Below are 27,133 nucleotides of genomic sequence, written 5' to 3' on the forward strand. Positions count from 1 at the left end.
CATCAAAGTGAGATCACACATCACAATAAACTGGGTAAATTTGAGGCAGGAAGGCTACACAACCAGTTTCAATGAAAGACATGGAACTGCAGAGATTGGTACTAACTAGCTGATCTATCTAGGAGTGAAAGTGGTCGGCTTGAAGAACTGAACAGGTTTACTTTGTGAAGGCAGTATGACCAAAGGCAACATTATCAACCCATTGATTGGACAGAGAGCTGAGGACATTGAAAGGTTTGTCTCAACATGGTTACCTTGTATTGAAATTTGTGAATGTCATAATGAGCAATATGAACAGAATATCAGACCCATTAATACTGATGCAGAGTCGGGAGGATTAGCTGAAGTTGCTGTTGCTAGTAAATCTTCAATATTGTTGCTTATTGGTAATCTGGTTACTGATGGGTACACAGCTCCACACTCAGGTATTTCCCTGTCGTCCCTCACCGACTGGCTGCTCCCTGCCCTTAAACTTGGTGCTCACTCCAACTACTTAATATCATTGGTGGATCTCCCCTGGTGTTGCTGGTGTCCATCTGAAGGTTGGGCAGTAGTTACCAGTTTTTACTGGGCCCCATGTTAATGCCCCATGAAGGCATTTACCCATCCACTCTCTGCATGTACATCATAGAGCTTAACAGAACTGGCTCATCAACTGTGGCCGCATCTCAGGGCAATAACTTGTTGAAAATTCTCTACCTAAACAACACATATGGTGCTCTTGGAATTGGATTCACTACCATGTAAGACTCTGACCATCCCTCACCTTACTGATACCAACCAGCATCAGTGGGTCCTGATCAATGGTCTCTAGCACCATCAATGATTTGGAGTACACACTCTACAATGTTCCAAACCCAAGAAACACAACCGCTGTTTCCAAAGGACATTGGTGCCTGAATGATCATTCACCAAAAAGGAGGATATGGAGAATGCAAACATTCCACCACTGCCCATTGTCCTCGGGCCCTGTTCTCTGGCTTGTAACAACATGGAAACCTGTAACTCTTTCGAGTAAAATCACCTGTAACTCTTTCGAGTACAAACACGTTTCCATCTGTTCCTATTCAGATGAAGTTACATTGTTTCATAGTTTGCCATTGTGAGATTTGAACTCTTGATACCTGTATTTACATTCTATCTCATTCTACCATTATGACCTAAATGAAGCCCAGGTTGTTTGCCCAACACTTTCATCAAGGTGAGGCCCTTTAACTGGATGAGGGAAACAGTGACATCACAATGAGCATCACAGTGATGCCAATTGGGTAAATTTGAGGAAGGAGGCAGCACAACCAATTTCAGTGATGGAAATCAAGCTGACCTGATTCTTACTCCCTTTAGGATCTAATTTAATGCAAGAGAGAGCAAATCCTGACCAATAACCCATCAACGTCAATAGAGATGACACAAAGGAGGGGAAAGTGCAAATGAAATTCTCCTAATGTCATCCCTCTGTGACCCATCCATTTCTTAGTGCCAACTTGACAACCTTTAATTTATTTTTTAATTGACAGTCAACAACTACCCTCCCCATGACTTATCCAAATACTTTGTTAAAGGGAATGATTGAGGCAAAAACCACTGCATCATTTAAGAGAAAGTTGGATAGCTATTTGTAGTAGTGGACTTTGTTGGTCAGACTGTAGAGTCTCACAGAGGCTTCCTATAGTCTGTGATGTATTCATCCTATCATCTCCACTATTTTATTTCAATTGTTTATTGTAAAGCGCCCCCACCCATTTAAGGCTCGCTACATATTGGTACTGGCGCTTCACCCAATGATGCAGACTGCAATGGTAGGGTTTGGCTAACCCTCTCTCGCGCTCTCTCTCTCTCCAGTGCTCAGGTCCTTGATTGCTATCAAAAACCAACGCTACTCCCACCCCAGGATTGGTTTGGCACTGCTTGGAGTTAACCGCAATAGCACAATCTCAGACATCTCTGAACGATGTCAAAACTGAACAGGAGAGAGCGCGAGCGAGAGCGTGCGCGAGAGAGGGAGATAGATGCCCCAGTTGTTACCTTGATGGTGTAGGGTGAGATGGGCTCATTAAGGTTCGTCATTAGCCAAACCCTGCCATTGCAGTCTGCATCATTGGGTGAAGTGCCAATACCAAAAAAGTAGCAGGGACTCCCAGAATAAAGAGGAAGCTCCTCCTTTGGCACCAGCTCTGAGGTGGGCTGCGCATACTGGTGTCAGAATGAGCTCCCCCAAGCACCACCAACTACTGTCGGTGTGTCCTTCACCTGAGGCATCCACTGTCCCTCAGAAGTCTGGACCCTGCTCAGGGTCAGTTAACTGTTGTTGAATTTTAGTGAAGGCAATCGCAGATCTTTTTTATTGGTTGGTAACTCCCTTCGCCAAACCTCAACCTGCCACTTTGGAGCCACCTTCAGCCGCTCCCTCTATTCAGTCATCTAGGTTCCAAGGGCTCTCACTCGCAGGGGCTCATACCTTGAGGGTTTAAATTGATTGGTACTAATATTTATGGATCAGAATTTTTATGATGGTGAGGGCTCAGCCCGTCACCTGAAGAGTTGGCAGGAACACATCCCTACCAACTCAGAGTCCTATTGCTATTTTACGCACTTAATGAGTGGTTATTGGCAGTAGGTGGGGCTTCATCTTGGGAGGAAGTCCAGCCTTGGAGAGTTGCTGGCTAGTCAGATGTGGCTGAGTTAAAGGGCCATGGTAACATCTGCTATTGAATCAAGCGGGTTCCCGGCCCACTAATGACCTCTCTGCTATGTGTGGGTCAGTTGGGGTAAGATTTTATCCACTGCTTCCCAATGGTGCTTGAATCTTGGGGATGAATTGTACAGTGTGGGGGCAGGCACACGAGCCTCCCAATGTGCCACAAAATAGTTCGTGATGATGTCGGGAGGGAGTCCCAATGTCATCATGCCGCATTATGCATGCCCTAACTCAATAAAAGGTCAGTAGAAACAATTAAGGAGCCAAGCCACTGCTAGTTTAAGCAGCTCGTGTGGTTTTACGGGCAGCATATGAGCAGGTGGGGACCTCACAAGGAGCAGTTTCTCCATCCAGGGTGGGTTAGAAGGCTGCGGGAGAAAAGAGTGTGGAAACAGGAGTTTAGATTCATTACTTCAGTTTAGCCTTTCTGGTTTTCAAGCCCATTTTGGTATTGTTGTTTTTTTTGGGTAAACAGATTTCTGGCTTTAAAGTACCACTAAGAGACTGACCATAACATCAGTCGGTCTGCACCTCAGCAATCCAATCCTCAGTGTGAAAGATGGACAAGGCACCTGGTGTTTTGCCTAGCTGCTTATCCATCTATGGTGAGCAGGGAGTTCCAAGCAAACCTCATGTTGGTGGATGAGTGGCAGCTCTCTGCATTGCTAGTCTCCTCTCAGCATGTTCCTGATGGTGATGGCAACTCTGCCACCCCTCTGCCTGTGACTCAGGATTCCGTAAGGACTGAGGACTGTCCTGCCACTCTCCAACCCTCCCACGTCCAGTCAGAGCCCTCACAGCTACCGCAACTAGGCCAATGGGGCATGTGAATCAGCAGCCTGCCTCCCATGCAGCTGCCAGTGATGGGGGAAACATCAATACAAAGCGCTCAGAAATAGTTTAAGAAATCTCAGTAAACACAGAAGCATAATTACAGGTGATATATAGTGTTGTGTAAGTTGAGTGGTGTGTTCTACTGCACTTTATTAAATGGATCTTCCACATGACATGTTGTGCTTGTGCTCTGAGTGGCATGAAGAGCGGAGGCCTGCAACTCAATCTCACAAAGTAATTCAGCATTAACATTGGGATTTATCGGAGGAGGCACAGGCTCAAAATGGCAACAGAAGTGATTCTTGTTTTCTGAGCAATGATGTAACTGCAGCTTTTTATTGACATGACTTTGGAAGCCTCATTGAAGGTCCTCTGAATGAGTGCTTCCCTGCTTCCCCGGCTCTCAAAAGCTGCTGCCTCCTCAACATGGCCCTGTGGCTGTGCTGGTTCATCTTCAGAGGCTGTGCTTGATTTGTCATCACACATCTGTGGCTATTCATCCCAGTCTACCTCCTCCATCTGACCTTTCCAAGAAAGAGCTAGATTGCGCAGGGCACACAACAATGAGGAATGCACAAATGTGATGGATCTTGAAATGAACCCTCAGACCAGTCCAGGCAATGGAACCTCATCTTGAGCAGCCAAATTATCCCTTTGATTATAGTTATGGGGCCATGGCTTGTGTTGTACGTCTTTTCAGCAGGAGTTGATGTCTGAGAAGTGTCATGAGCCATCTCTTCAGAGGATATCCTTTATCCCCCACCAGCTATCCAATCATGCAGGTGGCTGAAAAGCCTTGGGACCTGAGAGTGACTGGAGAATGTAAGAGTCACAGCAACCCCCAGGATGCCTTGTACAAACCTGGAGGACCAACTACTGATGATCATACACTAGCTGGACTTTGAGCGAATAAAACCCTTTACGATTCATGAAGGCCCCAGCTCCTGCGGGTTCTATAAACGCCACATGTGTGCAGTGAATGGTGCCCAAATTGACCTACACATGTGATCATTTCTTAGTGAACTAAATAGGCTCAACTCCCAATAAATGAAAGGAATGGCATTTGACCTGAGTGAATTAAAGAAATGGGATCAGCTTGATGTCTTTATTTATTTATCCATTCACAGGTTGCAGGTTTCACTGGCAAGGCCCAGCGGTTGGATAGGGAGCACACCAGGATTTTGAACCAGCTGCAATGAGAGCACAGTGACATAGTTCCAACTCAGGATGGTGTGTGGTTTGAGGGAAACATGCAATGGGAACTTGGGGCTGAGATGATTGGTCTCCAATAACAATAACCATCCTCCTTTGTGCTAGGTAAAACTTCAACCAGTGGAGATTTTTCCCCATGATTCCCGTTGATTCCAGTTTTGCTCAGGCTCTCTGGTGCCACACTCAGTCAAATGTTGCCTTGATGTCAAGGACAGTCACTCTCACCTCATGAATTCAGCTCTCTTGTCCATAGTTGGATCAAGGCTGTAATGGCGTCAGGAGCGAAGTGGCCCTGGCGGAACCCAAACTGAGCATCAGTGAATAGGTTATTGTTGTGTAAGTGCCGCTCGATAGCACTGACGATGGCACCTTCCATCGCTTAACTGATGATTGACAGGCTGATGCGTCATTCTCTCCTGACCATGTAGCACTGTGGCACCCTCTGAGGACATACCCAAGGACGGTGGTGAAGAATTTCTGGGATGCTGCGTGATGGGTGTGATTCTGTAACTTTCTGACTCTGCCAAGCTGTTGCTTAACTCATCTGTCAAACAGCTCTCCCATGTTTGGCACAAGTCCCTAGATGTTTGAGGAGGACCATCCAGGCTCGACTGGAGCGATGGTGCCTTTGTCGTGTCCAAATCTGATCCATGGTCAATTTTGTGCGGCCCAGCTATTATTATTTCTCTTTTTTCAAGTGATTTTGACAAAACTATGTGGCTTTCTAGGCCATTGAGAGTGGATCTAAAGTCACACATAGACCTGTTTGGGAAACCACGGCAGGTTTTCAGAAAAATCTGATCACCTCACGGTCAGCATTACTGATGGAAGTCTTTTCTCCTGAGGTTTATTTAACGAACTGAATTCAAATCCACAAAATGCCATGGTGGGATTTAAACTCCTGCCTCCCTTTATTAATCCAGGCCTCTGGATTATTAACCCACTAATTTGACCATTATATTTCCACACATGAGATTAATGTAATAGGATCAGATCCCACTTAAAGTTAATTGGATGTTAAAGCTGGCACTTTCAAAAAAAAAAATTGAACATTTTTGTTTAAGCTATAACACTGAAGTGATAACTCAAATGGACAACTTACCAACAGCTTTCAAGTCATAGACAAATATACAGGAAGTGGCTGCTGGCACTGAGCTTGACTGGAGATTGTTGGAACCCAGGAACTGAAGACCCTTTGTTGAGGTGGTGTCTGTAAAGCAGGAATGGAACAGCAATTTCCTTTGAATACATGATCTTATTAGGTCCAGAGTGATCTCCTGGATTAGTTTCTGATTGCCTAAGGAGGCTGGAGAGGAAATTCCCAGGAACATTTTTTAATCTGCTTAGTCGATTCACCCAGAGATCTTCTCCTGACCATCACTCTTCATATGTTCCTATGTTTCATTTCAATGACTTAAATGCGAGAATTTAAACATCCTAAAATAAACATGGAACGGAAATGAATGAATTGTTTACAGTCTGATTTGTTGATGGATCACAGCAAAGAACAGATAGAGGAAGAGATGAGTTCTCACCGTTGGGGGATTGCAGACTGGGGATTGTCACTGGGATCAGTTACTGACTGTGGGTGAACTCTCTGAGCTACACACCAGGCAGGGCCCAGCACCTGGTCACATTCCCTAAACAGCGTCATCTAACAACAGCTGACCATATTCCCAGAAAAATATGATCCACCAGCACCTGTCCATAGACACTAAACAACATCATCTCCCACTATCTCGCTACATACACAGAGAAGCTCCATCTACTGGAACATGGTCATATTCCCCAAACTGCGCATTCACCAGCCAATGGCTATATTGTAAAGACACTAAACAGTGCTAACCATAAGCTGCCAAATTAGCACCATCTCTCAGAGCCTCACCACCTTTGCAGAACAGCACCTGGCTGTATAACCTAACTATCACCATCTCTCAGAAACTGGTCTTATTCTCTAAACAGTGACATTGGTAACCAGAAACGGCCCCACTTACCACCAGCTGACCATATTACATAACTAGTGGGATCTGCCAGCACCTGACAAATGACCTGAGCGTCTCCATCTACGATCAACTTCACCCATTCCATAAACAGTGCCAACTAACACCACTTGGGCACATTCCCAAAACTGGCCCATCTACCAACATCTGATCACATCCCTGAACGGTGCTTTGTACCAGTAACGAGCTGAATTTACCAGCAACTGGTGACAGACCCTGAACAAATTAATCTGCCAACACTTGGCCACATTTCCTAAATGGCTCCATTGATCGGAACTTGGTCTCATTCCCAAAACAGCTCCCCTTACCAGCCCATGACAACATTCCTGGAACAGTGCCAATTCCCAGCGTCTGGCCACTTACACTAAAGAACGTCATCTGGCAGACTCAGATTATATTATATAAACAGCAACATGTCCCACCACTTGGCCGCATACATGTTACACTGTAATCTACCAGCACCAAAAGCTTCCCTGGCTAGCGCATTCTATCAGCAACTGGCCACATACCCAAGAAAGAACCATATACCAGCACTCGGTCGCTTACACTAAACATCAGTGTCTACAAGCTCGAGCCACATTCCCTAAAAATCTTAACCTAAACACTCTTAGAATCACTAGGCCACTCTGAGCAGAGCTGAAGCTGCAATAAAATGATCTTGGTCCCATGGCCGGACTCATTCCTGATGGAGATCAGTTAACAGAAACATCCTCTTCCGAATAATAAAGGGATCAGGGTGTCTGGCAGATTCAGACAGTAACACTGATGAGGAAAGCTCACATCACAACTCTAATCTCAACATTCCAGATTCCCCAAACACCTGCAGTAAGATATTCCCTCTCGGGGTGGAGAACAGAAGGTCAGGACTATTTCCAGGTCCCAAACTCACCCCTAGGGGAATACAGTCACTCACTGGGAGTTTCACAGGGGTGACTCCTTAATAGGTATGAAGACAAGTTCTCTGTCCAATTAATGGTGGTGGGTGGGCTCTTTAAGCTGCAGGCCAATTGGAGGCTTTCCTCCTTGAGAGGAGCAGGGTGCAATGGAAGGTAAGTAAGAGAGAGGTTGTGTCAAAATGGAGGAAATCTCTTGCCAACATTTTTAAATCAAAAGTGAGAGTCAGCAGCCCGGCTACTACTATCGAACAATTGAAGGGGGGGGGGGTGGGGAATCCTTCCACAGGGTGACCTGAGCCTGCCCTTTGCCCGGGCAGGGAGGCAGTATATTCAGGCATTTAAACTGACACCCATCACTGTGGGCAATTGGAAGGCAGTCAGTTTCTTTTAATTGGACTAAATGACCTGGAGGTGGAACGGAGCCAGGGAAATGGTTAATATTCAGCCATAGGGGCTAATTTTTGGCCTCAGCCATCTCCGATTCAAGTCCCCACTGGAATCAAAAGTCCAGCCCAAGGCATCTTTCAACTGCTGAAAACATATGTGTGGGGAGATGAGGAAAGTGGGAGGGTCTGGGCAGGAAGGCAATGATCAGGAGGGTCAGGTGAGGCGACAAGCAGGAGGGTCAGGACAGGGCAGGTGTGAGTGGGAGAGTCAGGTGAGATGGGGAACAGGAGGTAGAAAGGAGGAGGTAAGTAGAAACAGTAAGTTAGCGAATTAGTAAGATAATTTTTAGGCTCAAGACAAATAATAGGTTTCTCATGTAAAAGTTACAGGTCAGGAACCTAACCCACCCTTATTGCGTGATTTCTTATAGGAAAGTGATTCTCACATAGCATGCAGTTATTTAGAAATACATTAGGAATGTTAAATGAGGGTTGGTTTCTTTCTTAGTCGCAAGCCCAAGGAATATTCCAATCATTCAAATTAGTTTAAAAACCAACAATATTTCACAAAAACAATACACAACAGTACACTAAGAAAGAACAATTAAAAACTTAAAACAGGATACACTTGAGGAAAAGACATTGGTTAAAATTCTTAATATAAAAAGCTTAACATCAAAGTCTAGACTACAAGGGGTCAAATGGCTTTCTATTCTTTGAAAAGAACAGTGGGTGGTGCTGACACCGAAAACAAACATAACACAGAAGTCAGTCTTTAGTTCCTGCGTTAGAAAACTTTCCACATTCCCATATACTCCCAGAGAGTAAAATACTCTTTCTAAAGACAAAAAAGTTTTTAAGGTAAAAGGCATGGATGAGGGTTTCAGCTGGAGAGGAGCTGAGGTGCAGGTGGAGTTGTGACGTAATGGAGGTGGAAATAGTTAGGGTTAGTCATAAGTGGTTGGAACCTCACCTCGGGGTCAAATGTGACATCAAGGTTGCAAACACACTGGTTGAGCCTCAGGCAGGTGCTGGGGAGAGAGATGTGGTTGTTGACAAGGCACTGGAATGTGGCAGGGACCAAAGACAATGGCTTTGACCTTCCCAATATTTAGTTGGACAAAGTTTCTGGTCATCCAATATTGGTCGACAGACAAGCAGTCCGGTAGTTTAGACACAGTGGAAGTTCAAGGAGAGGGCAGTGAGGTACAGCTTGGTGTCATCAGTGTACATTTGAAAAGTAACAGTGATTTCAGATGATATCAGTGAGGGGCACCATACAGATGTGAGATTGAGTAGAATGGACCTATACTCTGACATTTGGAAGAAAGAAAGATAATCTCATTGAAACATAGAAGATTCTGAGAGGGCTTGACAGAGTAGATGCAGAGAGGGTGTTTCCCCTTGGCTGCAGAGTGTGGGACTGGAGGTCCCAATCTCAGGAAAAAGGGGTTGGCAATTTTGGGTGTAGATGAGAATTCTTCACTCAAAAGATTGTGAATCTTCTGAATTCTCTACAATAGAGGGCTGCAGGTGCTCAGTGGTTGATCATGTGCAAGGATGAGGTCAATAGTTTTTTTGGATTTTCAAGGAATGTAAGGATATGGGGATTAGTCAGGATCAGACATGATTTTATTAAATGGCGCAGCAAGCTTGAAGCATTTTAACCAATATCTTTCCTCAAGTGTATCCTGTTTTAAGTTTTTAATTATTCTCTCTTTGTATAACATTTCACTTGTGTATTATTTTTGTGAAATATTGTTGGTTTTTAAACTAATTTGAATGATTGGAATATTCCTTGGGCTTGCGACTAAGAAATAAACCAATTCTCATTTAACATTCCTAACGTATTTCTAAATAACTGCATGCTATGTGAGAATCACTTTCCTATAAGAAATCACGCGATAAGGGTGGGTTAGGTTCCTGCCCTGTAACTTTACATGAGAAACCTATGGCCTATTCCTGCTCTTATTTCTTAAGTTACGTTCTTATTAAAATTACCAAGGAGCCAAGGACAGATCCATGGGGACACCAGAGGTATTTCAATTGATATTCTGCCTACGGTTATATCGATAAGAAGAACCAAGGCGAGTGCAGTCCCACCCAACTGGACAACAGTGGAGAGGTGTTGGAGGAGGATGATGTGGTCAATCGTGCAAGACAGGTCAAGGACGGTGAGGAGGAAAAGTTTTTTTGTCACAGTCACATAGGATGTCATTTGCGACTTTGATAAGAATATTCTGCAGGGGTAAGGGATTGAGGTTTTCAGATGTTTGGAAGTTAAAAAAAGGACCTCAAATTTCTATATTACTCCCAGTGGTAGTGAGAGTAGAAGATAGGGATGATCAATGCGTGGCTTGAGCCATGGTGCAGAAGGGAAGGCTTTAGATTCTTGGGGCACTGGGGCCGGTTCTAGTGGTATTGTCGCTGGATTACTAGTCCAGCGACAATACCACCATGCTATCGCCTCCCCTTTGGGGGATCACTTGGGTAAGAGTGATCATTGTATCATAAATTTAGGTTAATAATGGAGAAGAGCAAGGAACAATCTGAAGTAGAATGTCTAAAGTGAAAGAGAGCTAACTTCAATGGGTTAAGGAGGGGTCTAGCCAGAGTGAGATGGAACACAAGAAAGAGGACTAGACCATTATGCCCCTTGAGCCTGTTCTGCCATTCAATACGATCATGGCTGATCTCGGGCTTCGACTCCACTTTCTCACCCGTTCCCCATATCCCTTGATTTCCTGTGAGATGAAAAATGTGTCTATCCCAGCCTTAAATGTACTCAACGATGCAGCATCCACAACACTCTGGGATAGAGAATTCCAAAGACTCACAACCCTTTGAGTGAAGTAATTCCCCCTCATCTCAGTTCTAAATGATCCTGAGACTGCGCCCCTGTATCTTAGATTCCCCGAGCAGTGGAAACAATCTTTCAGCATCTACCCTATCAAGCCCCTTCAGAATCTTGTACCTCTCCATGAGATCGCCTCAACCATCTAAACTCCAGAGAAAAATAGATCTAATTTGCTCAGCAAGTTATAGGTGATCATTAAGGAGGTGCTTCTGGCACAGGCTAGGTAGCCAAACATGGATGCAAGATAGGGGAATGAAAGCCAGGACTCCTTAGGTGACGAGAGTGATGGAGAAGGTGATGATATGTGTTCATGAGAGTGATGGAGAGGGTGATATGTGCTCACGAGAGTGATACGCCACTATAAGGTGGCCATTCGGCCCATCGAGCCTGCTCTGCCATTCAATGAGATCATGGCTGATCTGATAATCCTCAACTCCACTTTCCTGTCTTTTCTCTATAACTCTTAATTCCCTTCCTGATTAAAAATCTATCTCCAGCTTGAATATACTTAATGACCCAGCTTCTACAGTCCTCTGAGGTAAAGAGTTGCAAAGATTGACTATCCTCTGAGAGAAGAAATTCCTCATCTGTTTTAAATGGGTGACCCCTTACTCTGAGATTATGCCCTCTAGTCCTAGACTCTCCCATAAGGGGAAACAACCTCTCAGCATCTACCCTGTCAAGCACCCTAAGAATCTTACATGTTTCAATAAGGTCATTCTTCTAAATTCCAATGAGTACAGGCCCAACCTACTCAACCTCTCCTCATAAGAAAATTTCTCCATACCTGGATTCAACCTAGTGAACCTCCTCTGGACTGCCTTCAATGCCAGTATATCTTTCCTTAGATAAGAGAACCAAAACTGTTCACAGTATTCTAGGTGTAGCCTAACTAGTGGCTTGTATAGTTTTAGCAAGACTTCCCTATTTTTATACTCCATTCCCATTGAAGTAAATGTCAACATTCCATTTGCCTTCCCTATTACCTACTGAACTTGTATGTTAGCTTTTTGGGATTCATCCACAAGGATTCCCAAATCCCTCGGTGTTGCAGCCTTCTGCAGTCTTTCTCCATTCTTCCTGCCAAAGTGCATAACCTCACATTTTCCACATTATATTCCATCTGCCACTATTTTGCCCATTCACTTAACCTGTTTATATCTCTCTGTAGACTCCTCGTGTCATCCTCACCACTTGCCTTCTCACCCATTTTTGTATCATCTGCAAATTTGGCATGAGTACATTCACTTCCCTCATCTAAGTCATTAATATATATTGTAAATAATTGAGGCTCCAGCACTGATCCTTGTGGCACTCCACTAGTTACAGGTTGCCATCCTGAAAATGCCCCCCTTATCCCAACTCTCTGTCTTCTATTAGTTAGCCAATCCTCTATCCATGCTAATATACTACCCCAACACCATGGGCGCTTATCTTACTAAGTAGCCTTATGTGTGGTACCTTATCAAATGCCTCTTGGAAATCCAAACATATTACATCTACTGGTTCCCTTTTATCTATCCTGCTAATTACCTCCTCAAAGAATTCTAATAAATTTTTCAGGCATGATTTTCTCTTCATGAAGCTATGTGACTCTGCTTGATTAGATTATGTAATTCTAAATACTCTGCCATTACATCCTTTATAATAGGCTGTAACATTTTCCTAATGACAGATGTTAAGCTAACTGGCCTTTAGTTACCTGTTTTTGTCTCCTTTCCTTTTTGAATAAAGGTGTTCCATTGGCAGTTTTCCAATCCTCTGGGACTTTTCCAGAATCTAAGGATTCTTCGAAGATTACTACCAGCGCATCCGCTATGTCTGTAGCTACTTCCTTGAATATCCTAGGATGCAACCCATCAGGTCCAGGAGACTTATCGGCCTTTACCCCCATTAGTTTCCCTAGTAGTTTTCTCTAGTGACAGTTATTGTATTTATTTTCTCCCCCTCTTTTGCCGCTTGATTATTTAGTATTGAAATGCTATTAGTGTCCTCTACCGTGAAGACTGAAGCAAAATATTTATTCAAATCCTCTGTCATTTCCTGGTTCCCCACTATTATTTCCCCAGCTTCATTGTGTAAGGCACCTTCCCTATCACTCTCGTGAGCACGTATCACCTTCTCAATCACTCTCATGAGCACATATCATCACCTTCTCCATCACCCAAAGAGTCCTGGCTTTCATTCCCCTATCTTGCATTCATGTTTGGCTACCTAGCCTGTGCCTGAAATATCCCCTTAATGATCACCCATAATTTTGTTACTTTTCCCTGTCCAGTCTTAGTTGCTGAGCAAATTGGATCTATTCTTCTCTGGAGTTTAGAAGGTTGGTTAACAAAATTGAGGCTCATGGAGTAGGAGGGTCAGTGTCAGCTTAGATTTTTAAAAAATGGCTTAAAGACAGAAAACAGCAAGTTGTGACAAATGGCTGTTCTTCAGATTGGAGGATGGTAGACAGTGGCGTGCCTCAAGGATAGTGCTAGGACTACTGCTTTTTATATAAATATACATATAGAAGTAACTTGGATATTGTAATACAGAATAAAAATTCAAACTCTGCTAATGGGCAGACAAGTGGCAGATGGACTTTAATACACAGCAATGTGAGGTGATGGAATTTAGCAGAGGGATACAAGGAGAAGCAATTTAGCTTTAGTGACACAGTCTAAAGAGTGTGCAGAAGCAGAACGACAAGCTGGTGCACACGCATAGATCTTTGAAGGTAGCAAGACATATTGAGAACATAATTAACAAAGCATGTGGGATATTGGGTTTAATAAATAGTGGTATTGAATACAAAAGCAGGGAAGTAATGCTGAACCTTTAAAAGGGTTTGGTTAGGCCACAACTAGAGTATAGCATCCAGTTCTGGTCAGCAACTCTTTAGGGAGAAGGTTAGGATCCTTGCAGAGGACATTTACCAGAGTGGTCCCAAGGATGAGGAATTTTAGCTACAAGGTCAGGTTGGAGAAGCTGGGGTGGTTCTCTGTGGAGATTGAGAGGCGATCTGATGGAGGTGTACAAGATTATGATAGGTTTTGATAAGGTAGTCAAATAAAATTTGTTCTCATTAGCTGATGATACAAGGACTAGGGATAGAGATTCTGCTTACGAGCAAGAGATAATTCCTGGAATGGAGGGATTGTCCTCTGAGGAAAGCTTAAATAGACTGGGCCTTTATTCTCTGGAGTTTAGAAGAATCAGACGTGATCTCATTCAAACATACAAAATTCTAACAGGGATTGACAGGGTTGATGCAGGAAGGTTATTTCCCTTGGCTGGAGTAGGGGGTGTCTAAAACCAGGGGTCACAGTCTCATGATAAGGGGCAGGCAATTTAGGACTGAGATGAGGAGGAATTTCTTCACTCAGAGGGTGGTGAATCTTTGGAATTCTCTACGCAAGAGGACTTTGGAGGCTCAGTCATTGAGTATGTTCAAGACAGAGATCTATAGATTTCTACATATTAAAAACAGCAAGGGATACAGGGATAATGCAGGAAAATGGTGTTAAGGTAGATGGTCAGCCACGATCTCACTGAATGAAGGAATGGGCTCCAAGGCCTGCTCCTATTTCCTATGTTTTTATATAGCGAAGTTTTTAAAAAATGCAGCATGTAGTAATATCCTGGAATTTGCTGACTATGAGGGTGCTGAAAGCTGAGATGACAAATAATTTTAAAAGAAAATTGGACAGGCAGTTGAGAGAAATAAACTAGCAAGGCTACAGGGATAGAGGGAGGAAAAGGACTGACTGGATTGCTCTACAGAGAGCCAGCATGGTTTTGATGGGCTGAATGGCCTCCTTCTGTGCCATTAGGTACCATGGTAATTAATAGACTGGCCCTTAAGGTGTCCAAGATACCTGGTTTTGTACCAGGAAGCCCCTTTTTTAGCTGGATTGGTCACTACCCAGTACCAGATGGTTTAATATCTGGTATTTTGACCGTTTCTCAGCAAAACACCAGCAGGAGTTTGTGCTCTCTGCAGCAGCCTTGATGGGATGGGTGTTATAAAGGTTCATTCAGTCTCTCACTGAGGCTTTGAGACTTGTATGGTTAAACATTAACCATTTACTGTTAACCCACAACCATGTACATATTCCAGGCACTGCCATGCATGGGTGCTGCCTCTATAATTGTCCTTCCAGACCCTACTCCATCGTCTACTATCACATGACTCTTTACATCATACGGCGGGTGGTACTGTTCCCACATTTACCCTTGCTCTGCCTTTATACTACAATTGCATGCTATTACTGCTTAAAGTTATATACAACAGTGGGGATTCAAAAAATAGTTTTATTTTTAATACTTTTTTCCCGCTCTTCCCTCCCACCTGCCCACTGGCCATTGTCTGAAATGGCACCGAATCTCTGAACATGATGCTGTCCCTCACCCCACCTGTTGCTGCCATGTCTGTTAAATGATGTTCATTATTTTTGGCCTCTGACCACTTGAGCTGTCTTCAGGGTTGCCAACTTTGGTTGGACATACTCCGGGAGACATCATGGAAAGCCGGTGGTGTGGCGTGAACAGGTTTTAGGTCTATGAGTTAGCTGTACAAACAGAGATACATAAATACAAATCCTGCCCTACCTCCTCCTACTGCTGTCAATGTGCAATAATGGGGTGGGGGGGGGAGAGAGATACTGGAAAGATCAGCAAAATAAATTTCAATCTCATATAAGATAAAAGCAAAATACTGCAGATGCTGGAAATCTAGAACAAAAACAAAAATAACCGAGTTGCTACTTACCCTCTGCCATAGCCGTATCCAGCTGCTATTCTCACACTTCTGGTGTTTCATTTGATAAGTCACCAGTATCAGTACCAAACTAAGTTCACTATCCTGCTCTCACCCCACGGCCCTGGTGGTGATGTGTTACAGTTCACTCAAGGTGTCCGAGTTGCTGTGGCAACATGCACTTTTACAGGTTCTGGTCTGGGGCTATGGGTCATGTTTCCCATCACATGGCTGACCAGGAATCTCTCTGCTTCTTACCATCTGCCATTAGCGTGTGTTGGAGGCATTTATAAGTTGCTCCTCAACCTGTTTGGGCGCGTTATGAACACACCTGCCTTGGCCACCAATCCTGGAGTGAGACTTGAACCCGCAAGCTTCACTGATCCACAAGACCACCGCATAGCCTTGTACGAATCCTAAATTTTGCTGTTCTTTATACTGATATGAAGGGAATGGACATTTTGGAAGAAACTCAACATCCCCCAATTCCGTGCACAATCCAGAGTGGGCGAGGTGCAAAGTGCATGCGCAGTGTCGCTGTCCAGGACAGCACCCGCGCAATGTGTCGGGCCGGCGAAACGCCTGAGCAGTGTGCCGGGCCGGCGGGGCGCCTGCGCAGTGTGTGGGGCTGGTGGGACGGCTGCGTAGTGTGAGGTGTTGCTGGGCCCTGGCCATGGCGTACCAGTTGTACCGGAACACAACCCTCGGCAACAGCCTGCAGGAGAGTCTGGATGAGCTTATACAGGTACCGGGGGCGGCGGGACGGAGGGAGGCATGGACCCCAAGCGGAGCCCGCGGCCCCTATGCCCTCGCCCTGGCCAAGACGAGTAACCACCCCCCCCCCACCAAAAAATAAATTACCCCTAACCCTCCCCTCCCCTCCCCCCCCACAACTACCACAACCTTCTCTCCCTAACACCCCTCCCGACCAGCCCTCAGTTGCCCCCTGTTTCCTAATTACCCCACCCCCCTCACTTTGCCCCTGCGCCCGCCCCCAAAGCCCCCCCCCCCCAATGTCTCGTCACCCCGGTGCCCTCAAATTCGGGCCGCGACATTTGAACATTACTGTGATGGTTTTTGCTGTGTACTATTTCTCATGTACCATGTTTCACGCAGTCCCAGCAGATCACCCCTCAGCTGGCTCTTCAAGTCCTGCTGCAGTTTGACAAAGCAATCAACAACGCCTTGGCCCAGAGAGTTCGAAACCGAGTCAACTTCAGGGTGAGCTCCCTCTTCCATCTAGCAGATTCGTACATTTCTCAGTTGGACTTACGGTTCACATGGTTAAATTGTGTTTACAGAATCAGGCCAACCAGCCCATTCTTCACCTGTCCCGTCTCACACCGTTCTTCACCTCTGTGCAGTTTTGGTCTCTATATTTAAGGATATACTTCCATTGGAGGCAGTACAGTAAAGGTGCACTAGATAGGTACCTGGGTTGAGATGGCTGTTGCATGATGAAAGGCTGAGTAAATTAAGTCCATATTCTCTGGAGTTTAGACGAATGAGAGGTAATCCTATTGAAATATTCAAGATTCTGAAGGGGCTTGACAGGGTAGACACTGAGAGGTTGTTTCCTGTGGCTGCAAAATCTATAACATGGGGACACAGTCTCAGGATAAGGAGCCAATCATTCAAGACTGAGATGAGAAATTTCTTCACTCAAAGGGCTGTGAATCTTTGACATTCTGTACTCCAGAGGGTTATGGATGCTGCATCACTGAGTATATATAAGACTGAGATAGACATGTTTTTGGTTGCTCAGGGAACAGAGATTTGTTGAGTGGGTGGGAAATTTGAGTTGAAGCCAAAGATCAGCCATGATCGTATTGAATGGTGGCTCGCTGGGCGGTATGGTCTACTCCTACTTTTTTAATGTAATTACATTCTGACTCCATCAGCATTTTCCTTTCTTCCTCAGGTGTTTATCTAATTTTCCCTTACCATTTTTAAAATGTATTCTTTCATGAGATGTGGGCATCACAGGCAAGGCCAGCATTTCTCGTCCTTCCCTAATTCCTTGATGTGAGTGGCTTGTTGGGGGGTGCAGTCACCCTTGTTTCATGGCTGTGGGTCTGGAGTCACATGTAGGCCAGACCGGCTGGTTTCCTTCTCTAAGGGACATTAGTGAACCACACGGGCTTTTTTAACAACAATTGATGGTTTCCTGGTCACCATTACTGAGACTGGCTTTCAGTTCCAGATTTTATTAATTGAATTTAAATTCCACCAGCTGCCATGGTGGGATTTGAACCCATGTCTCCAGGGCATTAGCCCAGGCCTCTGAATTACTAGTCCAGTGACATTACCACTACACCACCATCTCTTTCACCTCATTACCCCGTTGTGGTAGCAAGCTCTGCATTCTTATTGTTGTCTAGGAAAAGAAGTTTCTCCTGAATTCCTGATTGGATTTATTAGTAGCTCTCTTATATTGATGTCCCCTAAGACTTGTACTCCAGAGTTAGCTGCACCCTTAGCCAAACTGTTCCAGTACAGCAACAACACTGGCATCTACCCAACAATGTGAAAAATTGCCCAGGTATTTCCTGTCCACAAAGAGGATAAATCCAAACTGGCCCATTATTCCCTCAATAGCAAAGTAATGGAGGGTGTTGTCGACAGTGCTATCAAGCAGCACTTATTCAGCAACAATGTACTCACCAATGCTCAGTTTGGGTTCCACCAGGGCCACTCAGCTCCAAACATGGACAAAAAAGCTGAACTCCAGATGTGAGGTGAAAGTGACTGTTCTTGACATCAAGGCAGCATTTGGCTGAATGTGGAATCAAGGAGTCTTAGCAAAATTGAACTCAATTGGAATCAGGGAAAACTCTCCACTGGTTGGATTCATAGCTAGCATCAAGGAATATGGTTGTGGTTGTTGGCGGCCAATCATCTCAGTCACAGGGCATTGCAGGAATTCCCCAGGACCGTATCCCAACCATCTTCAGCTGCTTCATCGATGACCTTCCCTCCATCATAAGGTCAGAAGTGGGGATGTTTACTGATGATTGCACAATGTTCTCTCCCTAATAGTGCTTTGGGTGTACCTATATCACATGGACTGCAGCAATTCAAGAAGGTAGCTCACCACCACCACCTTGAGCATTTAGAGATGGGGAATAAATGCTGGCCTAGCCAGTGACAGTAACATGCCAAGAACGAATAAAAAACACCATAAGATTAGAAGTGGGGATTTTCGCTGATTGCACATTGTTCAGTATCATTCAAATGACACTCATGTCTCATAAATGAATATAGAAAATTCTGATCAGCATTGTAACACATACAGATTTCAGTTAATATTCCATAAATTTTTCCATGCTATAAACCTGCTGTGTCTGTGTCACATTAATATGGAAAATATATCGTACGAATTTATTTTTGTAATCACATAATACATTGCATTGGCTAAGGCTCAGTATTTCTCATAGTGAAATTTGGTGGTGGTGTTCAAATTGCACTATCGGAAAAGCTTTAGGGTACTGAGGTGTAATGTGTAAATTCTTTTGCAGTCTGTTCCTAACTTTCTTGAAATAATTTTTGGGTTTGACACCTTTTGCATCACCCTTTGATACGCTCTGCAGTTGGTGAGTTGTTTCATGGTTTTATTTTAAAGGGCTCCTTGAATACATACAGATTCTGTGATAACGTTTGGACATTTGTCCTAAATGATGTGGAATTCCGAGAAGTCACCGAACTTGTTAAAGTGGACAAAGTGAAGATTGTAGCATGCGATGGCAAAAGTGAGTTGGAATTTGTTACAATTGAATGTACCTTTTTATTTGTGATTTAAATTCCATTGCGAGCTTATTCTCAGCTGTATGTGGAACATCCAGTGTTTTTCTGCATCCATGGGAAACTGTATATAGCACATCAATATTAGCAAGACCTGATAACTGTTTACAACACAAGGTGTCATTGAAGGGGGGCTTTTTGAGAAAGGCTTTAGTGAGAGTGTGTGGAGTTTTCTGGATGGGGAAGGATTCGTACCTTGAAATTCCATCACCAAAATTGGGTCCTATGGTGTTGCAATGAGCAAATAACCCTCCTTAGCTACCTTTTTCCCATAGTCTCTCGCCCTTTTTCCCATATCCAGTGTTCATGCTGCACACGAGGCTCCTCCGACCCTACATCACCTCAAATGTCTGCATGAAGAAGTTTCTTACATCTAGTCTTGTAATAATGTCATTGCTGACACCTCCCCTGCCCACCCAATCTGATTCTATCTATCCATCCCATTCTTAATTTTGAACACTTCTATTGTTCTTCCCTGTCATCTGTGTTTCAATGATAAAGGTCCAACTTCTTCACTTTCAATTATTTTCTTTTTAAGAATTTTTATTTCCTTATACCTGACAGCATGCTCACGTGTCTGCTGTACTTTCTCCAACTCACTGATATTGGCTTTCAACTCATTTCCCCATCTTTTCAATATCCCATTGCAGCTTTCAAAGATTTAACTAAACCCCTAATTTGACATCACCTGCAAATTTTAACACACTCTCTCCAGACCTGTGCTCTGATCACTGATCATTATTCCTGGACCTGCATCAATATCATCCCTCAAGTTCCGACATTGCATCCCTGACACTTTATCCCCTTTAACCAAACTAACTTCTCTGAAATGGTCCTTTTCTCCATCACAGTCCCCTCTTCCCCAATATCCTGCCCTTCAATAAAGACTGATGCAAATTACTTTTTAACAATTATTCCATGTTTTAATGAGCTACTCATTGATGATCATGTCCTCTGGCACCTCCGTATGTTAAAAGAATCATGCAGCTCAGTGTGAAGCCTTTTGGCCTGTCATACCTATGCTAATGCCCTTTTAAAATTATTTGCAAAATTGACTTCCACCACTTATTTTGGTGGAACATTGCAGATCTTGACAACTGAGTGGGGGAAAAAAACTTCTCACGTCCCCTCAAGATCCTTTGCCGATGATTTCAAATCTCTGACCTCTGGTTATGGCAGAGGTTTTTGAAAATTCAAATACAGCACGTTCACTAGCTGCCCCTTATCCATCCTACTGATTACATCCTCAAAACGCTGACAGATTTCACAAACACAGTTGTCCTTTCATTAATCCACTTTACTTAATTATACAATTTTCAGAATGTCCATTTATCATATCACTCATAATGGATTCTAGCATTTTGCCTACTACAGATGTCCAGGTAACTGTACTTTCTTCCTCCTTTCTTAGTGGAGGTTGTTTGCTACCTTCCAATCCTTGGGTACTGTTCTAGTATCGAAAGAATTCTGCGAGGTCAAAACCAAACATCCATTATTTCTACAGCTACCTCTCTTAAAACCCCAGGATGCAGGTTGTCAGGTCCAGGGGATTTGTAGCCATTTAGTTACAAACTCTCCAAAAAAGATATTTGCAGATGGTGAAATTGTCCATTCTGTCAGGCTGGCTTGAAATATGAGATGAAAGACCAGGGTCAGTGGTGGATAAATTGTTGAAAAATATTCTGAGGCAGTATGAATCGACATTTAGAAAGGCACTGATTAGTCAGGGACAGACAGCATGGATTTGTTATGGGAAGGTTGTCTTTGACTAACTTGATTGATTTTTTTGAGGAGGTAACAAGAGGATTGATGAGGGTCACGCATTTGATGTAATCTACATGGATTTCATAAAGGCTGACAAGTGAGAATCAGTGGGATCCAATAGCAAGTGGCAAGTTGGATAGTGACTGGAAGGTTGTTTCCAGTGGGGTTCTACAGGGCTCAGTATTAGGCCCCTCATTTTTTTGTGGAATATATAAATGGCTTAGACTTAAATGTAGGGGCCATGATTAAGAAGTTTGAAAATAAAACAAAAACTGGTTGGTTGATAGTGAGGAAGAAAGCTGGCAAGAAGATATCAATGGGCTGGTCAAGTAGCCAGAAAAAATGGTAAATGGAGTTCAATCAGGAGAAGTGTGTGGTAGGATACTGAAAATAGTATAGAGGAGCAAAGGGTCCAAAGACCCCAGAAGTAGGACAGGTGGATAACGAAGGTGGTTAAGAAGGCATACGGGATACTTTCGTTTATAAGCTGAGGAACAGAATGTAAGCGCAGGGAGGTCATGCTAGAATTGTATAAATACTTGATCGGTACAGTGAGCATATTGCATACAGTTCTGATCACCACATTACAGGATGGATGTTATCGAATTATAGAGGGCACATGGAGATTGATAAAAATGTTACAAGGAAATGAGAATTTTAGGTGAGGAAAAATTGGATAGGCTAGGGTTGTTTCCTTACATGCATACATATGAACATAGAGCAGGAGTAGGCCATTTGGCCCCTTGAGCCTGCTGCGCCGTTCAATAAGATGATAGCTGATATGATAGTAACCTCAAATCTGCATCCCACCAATTCCTGACCACCTATCGCCCCCTTGTTTACCAAGTTTTTATCCACCTGTGCCTTAAAAATATTCAAAGATTCTGCTTCCACTGCCTTTTGAGAAGACAGTTCAAAGACTCACAGCCCTCTGAGAGAATTTTTTTTTTTTGCCTCATCTCCATTTTAAAGGGGCAACCCCTTATTTTTAAACAGTGACCCCTAGTTCTAGATTCTCCCACAAGAGGAAGTAGCGTCTCTACATGCACCCTTTCAAGACCCCTCAGGAACTTGTATGTTTCAATCAAATCGCCTCTTAACTCTTCTAATCGCCAGCAGACATAAGCCTAGCCTGTCCAACCTTTCTTCATAAGACAACCCAGTCATTATTGATATTAGCTTGGTAAACCTTCTCTGAACTTACATCCTTCCTTAAATAAGGTGACCAATACTGTACACACTACTCCAGATGTGGTCTCACTAGTGTTGTGTATAACTGAAGCATAACCTCCGTACTTTTGTATTCAATTCCCCTCGCAATAAATGATAACATTCTATTAGCTTTCCTTATTACTTGCTGTACTGGCATACTAGCCTTTTGCGATTCATGTACTAAGACACCCAGATCCCTCTGCATCTCAAGAGCCCTGCAATCTCTCGCCATTTAGATAATATGCTTTTCTTTTATTCTTCCTGTCAAAATGGACAATTTCACATTTTCCGCATTGCACTCGATCTGCCAGATCTTTGCCCACTCATTTAACCTATCTATATCTTTTTGTAGCCTCCTTATGTCCCCTTCACAACTTACTTTCCTACCTATCTTTGTGTCATCATCAAATTTGGCATCCATCCATTCATCAAAGCCGTTTATATAAATTGTAAACAGTTGAGGACCCTGCAATGCTCCCTGTGGCACACCATTTGTTACACTTTGCCAACCTTTTAAAGATCCATTTATGTCTACTCTCTGCTTCCTGTTAGCCAGCCAATCTTCTATCCATGCCAATATGTTACCCCCTACACCATGAGCTTTTATTTTCCACAATAATCTTTGATGTGGCATTTTATCAAATGCCTTCTGGAAACCTAAGTAAATTACATCCACCTTTATCCACAGCATATGTTACTTCCTTAAAGAACTCCAATAAGTTGGTTAAATATGATTTCCCTTTTACAAAACCATGTTGACTCTGCCTGATTACTTTGAACTTATTGAGGTGCCCTGCCAAAGTTTCTTTAATAATAGCTTCTAACATTTTCCCTATGACAGATGTTAAGCCAACTGGCTTGTAGTTTCCTGCTTCCTGTCTCCTTCCCTTTTTGAATTATGGAGTTACATTTGCTATCTTCCAATCTAATGGAACCTTCCCTGAATCCAAGGAGCTTCGGAAAATTAAAACCAATGCATCAACCATCTCACTAGACACTTCTTTTAGGACTCTAGGATGAAGTCCATCAGGATCCGGGTGCTTGTCAGCCCACAGCTCCAACAATTTACTCAATATCGCTTCTCTGGTGACTGTAATTTTCCTGAGTTCTTCCCTACCTTCCATTTCCTGACTTATAGCTTCTTCTGGGATGTTACTTGATACTTGTTCATCTGCCATTTCCTAGTTTTCCATTATCAATTTTCCAGACACACACACTATAGGAGCAACACTCCATTTGTTAACTCGTTTCTTTTAAGTATTTATAGAAACTCTTGCTATCCATTTTTATATTTCTGGCTAGCTTTCTTTTGCACTCTAATTTTTTCCTCATTAATCTTTTAGTCATCCTTTGTTGTTCCTTATATTCTGTCCAATCTTCTGGGCTTCTACCTATCTTTGCACAATTGTTTACTTTTTCTTAAGTTTGATACTATCTTCAACCTTTCTAGTTAACCGTAGCTGGATGTGTCCGTCCTTTGGACTTTTTCTTACTCATTGGAATGTATCTATTCTATGTATTTTGAAATATCCCCTTAAAGTTTGCCACTGCATCTCTGTTGACCTATCCCTTAAACTAATTTACCAATTCACTTTAGCCAGTCTGCTTTATGCCCTCATTATTGCCCTTATTTAAGATTAAAAAGATAGTTTCGGACTCACTCCTCTCTCCCTCAAACTGAATGTTAAATTCAATCATATTGTGGTCGCTGATCCTTAGGGGCACCTTCCCTATGAGGTCATTAATTAATCCCATCTCGTTGCACAATACCAGGTCTAGTGTAGTCTGCTGGCTGCAGAACATGCTGTTCTAGGAACCTATCCTGGAACCATTCTCTGAACCCTTAGGAACAAAGGAGGCAGAAGGGAGTTTAAATTGAGGTGTATAAGATTGAGGGACCTGCATAGAGTGGAGGAGGTCCTGTGACGTGGTGGATAGAGCCCCTGCCTCTGGGCCAGAACTCTGGGTTCAAGTCTCCCTCCAGGACTTGATGGTCAAGGAAGGTGTGTTCATAATGTGGTCACACAGATTGTGTATCAATTTGTAAATCCTTCCAACACACACCAATGGCAGGCAGTAAGAGGAGGAGAGATTCCAGGTCGGCCATGTGATCAAAAGAAATTGGAACCTCTACCATCACTATCCAAAACTCCAGACTACAACATGCATGTAAAAATGTATGCTGCCACAGCAACTCGGACTCCTGGGGCGGCCAGTTGGTTCAGTTGGCTAGTGTGGATCAGTTTGATGCCAACAGCATGGGGTTTGATCCCTTTTCTGGCTGGGGTGAATTTGGGACCTGCCTCCTTGTCCCACCTGTGGTGGAGATTGCGGCACTGTGGGTCAGACATGTCTTCAGGCAGAGAACTGAAAATTACAATGATCGAGTGGAAGGGAAGCACCTGTTTCTCTTAGCACAGAATTAAATTATATTTAAAGCAATTGGCAGAGGATCAGAAGGGGAAGTGAGATGACTTCACTCAGTAGGTGATCGGGGTCTGGAACTCATTGCCTGAAATGGGAGGAGAGGCAGAAACCCTGACTGCTTTGGGAAAAGAAAGTTCTGTAAGTTACAGACCAAGAGCTGGAAAGCAGGATCAGGCTTGATAGCTCTTTTTCGAATAGTGCAACACAGTGGACTGAATGGCGTTCATCTGTGCTGCAAATTTTCATTTCCATGTCTTACTAGTGTGAAGCACTGTCACATCATCCAGTTCTGGGGAGTTGGGCTTTAAAGGCTGAAGTGAGTTTTCATGCTGTTTTTTCCTTTGTTTATAGACACTGGTTCGAATGCTGCAGAATAATCCCATACTGGATGAAGGCTTTTCAATGAAACAGCATACACAGCAGACATATTGTGAATAACCCTGACTATTATTTAGCAGCTACCTGATCTGTAACTGCTTCGTTCAACACAGGACAAGTGGTGAGGGGTTAAATGTATCCCCAGATGTACAATATCAGTGAGAATATTACTTTTTATAAATTCAACTTCTGGCTCTTTTTTTATGTTTGAAAGATGAATCTGTAATAAAGTTTTACTTAACTGTTTTCCTTGCTTATCTTGGACAATATATTTTAGCTTTGTTTAGGAGTGACGAACTCTCAGTTCTTCCCTAATAGATCTGTGCAAATGGACCTCCCAGCCCGCGTAGGGTGGGACTGGAGTCGCATCTAGGCCCAGTGGATTTCCTAGTGGGATAAAGAATATGTTGTCGCTTCCCAAATCCATGCCCATCTTTCCCAGAACTTCACATTTGAATTCCTCCAATCAGCTTTCTGCCTCCACAACAGTACTGAAATGGCTCTTTTCAAAGTCACAAATGACATCCTATGTGACTGTGACAAAGAGAAATTTTCCCTCATCCTTCTTGACCTGTCTGCTGCCTCTGACACAGTTGACCATACTACTCTCCTCCAACTCCTCTCCACTGTCTTCCACTTGTGTGGGACTGTTGTCAACAGGCTTGATTCTTATCTACCTAATCATAACCAAAGTATTATTTGCAATAGCTTCTCCTCCTGCTCTCACATTGTTACTTCTGTTGTCCCCCAAGCATCTATACTTGACACTCTGCTACTTCTCATCTACCTAACTGCAGCTTGGCGACATCACCTGAAAGCATAGTTATTTTTCAAGTCAGTCATTGCAGTACAGAAGTATTTGGTCCATCAAGTCCATGCTGGCTGTCTGTAGAGCAATCCAGTCAGTTCCATTTCCCCCATTCTATCCCTGTAGCCTGGAAAGTTTGTTTTCCCCCAAGTGCCCATCCAATTTCCCTTTGAAAGTATTGCTTGCCTCCACTTCCACCATCCTCATATGCAGTGAGTTCCTTCTCTATACCAGTAGCAGTGTTAAAAAAAGTTCTTCCTTACATCCCCCTCCCAATATCCTTAAATAACCTTAAATCTGTGTCTCCAACCCCTTATACCATCAACTAATGGGAATGGCTTTTAATTTACAACAACAAAAAAAGCTGGAAAAACTCAGCAACGTATGTGGAGAGAGAAACAGTTAACTTTTCATACAAGCAGGAGTAAGCCACTTGGCCCCTCGAGCCTGCTCCGCCATTCAATAAAACCATGGTTGATTTGAATGTAACCTCAACCCCACATTACTGCCTACATCAATAACTGTTCACCCCCTTGTTAATCAAGAATCTATCTAGCTCTGCCTTAAAAATATTCAAAGACTCTGCTTTCACTGCCTTTTGAGGAAGGGAGTTCCAAAGACACTCAACCCTCTGAGAGAAAAAAAATTTTCCTCTGTCTTAAATGAGTTACCCCATATGTTTTGTTTCGAATGCTACATGTGTTTAGGTAGATAGAGCCTTTAGTTTTGTCCTTTTATTATTTTTGTAGTGCCTAGCCTTATGCTGATTTACTGTTAGATTTGTACTCTCTGTCCCTTCCTCTCTGTCTGTTTATCATTTCCCATATTAATACCTTTCTCTTTTGCCTTGTCTCTACTCTTTGCTTTATGCTTGCCCCCACTATTCAGTTTAAAACCCTCTCTACTTCCTGAGTTATATGGCTTGCGAGGATACCAGCCCCAGCAGTTTAGGTGTAGACCATCCCAACAGTATAGACCCCAGTTTCCCCAATACTGCTGCCAGTGCCCCATGAACCTAGCCCACTTCTCCCACATCAATTTTTGAGCCACGCATTCATTTCTCTAATCTTTTGCTCTCTACTAATTTGCACATGGCTCAGGAGAACTATTATTACC

General features: G+C 43.4%; 1 protein-coding gene across 2 annotated transcripts in view; it reads left to right on the forward strand.

Annotated features, from left to right (window-relative positions):
* Positions 1-25,455, forward strand: part of gtf2a2 (general transcription factor IIA, 2) — a 73,295-nt gene extending 47,840 nt beyond the window's left edge. The window contains exons 1-4 of one of the 2 annotated variants that reach the window (XM_041178278.1): positions 16,211-16,372; positions 16,744-16,848; positions 19,250-19,376; positions 25,183-25,455. In XM_041178278.1, coding sequence (XP_041034212.1) covers positions 16,301-16,372; positions 16,744-16,848; positions 19,250-19,376; positions 25,183-25,208 — 330 coding nt within the window. In that variant the 5' untranslated portion in view covers positions 16,211-16,300 and the 3' untranslated portion in view covers positions 25,209-25,455. Of the gene's footprint in view, positions 1-16,210; positions 16,373-16,743; positions 16,849-19,249; positions 19,377-25,182 lie in introns of those variants that run through there. The other variant, XM_041178277.1, reaches the window with a different exon arrangement.
* The last annotated feature ends 1,678 nt before the right edge of the window (positions 25,456-27,133 follow it).

Source organism: Carcharodon carcharias, chromosome 32 (genome assembly GCF_017639515.1).
Source record: "Carcharodon carcharias isolate sCarCar2 chromosome 32, sCarCar2.pri, whole genome shotgun sequence".
In the NCBI taxonomy this organism is placed as follows: Eukaryota; Metazoa; Chordata; class Chondrichthyes; order Lamniformes; family Lamnidae; genus Carcharodon; species Carcharodon carcharias.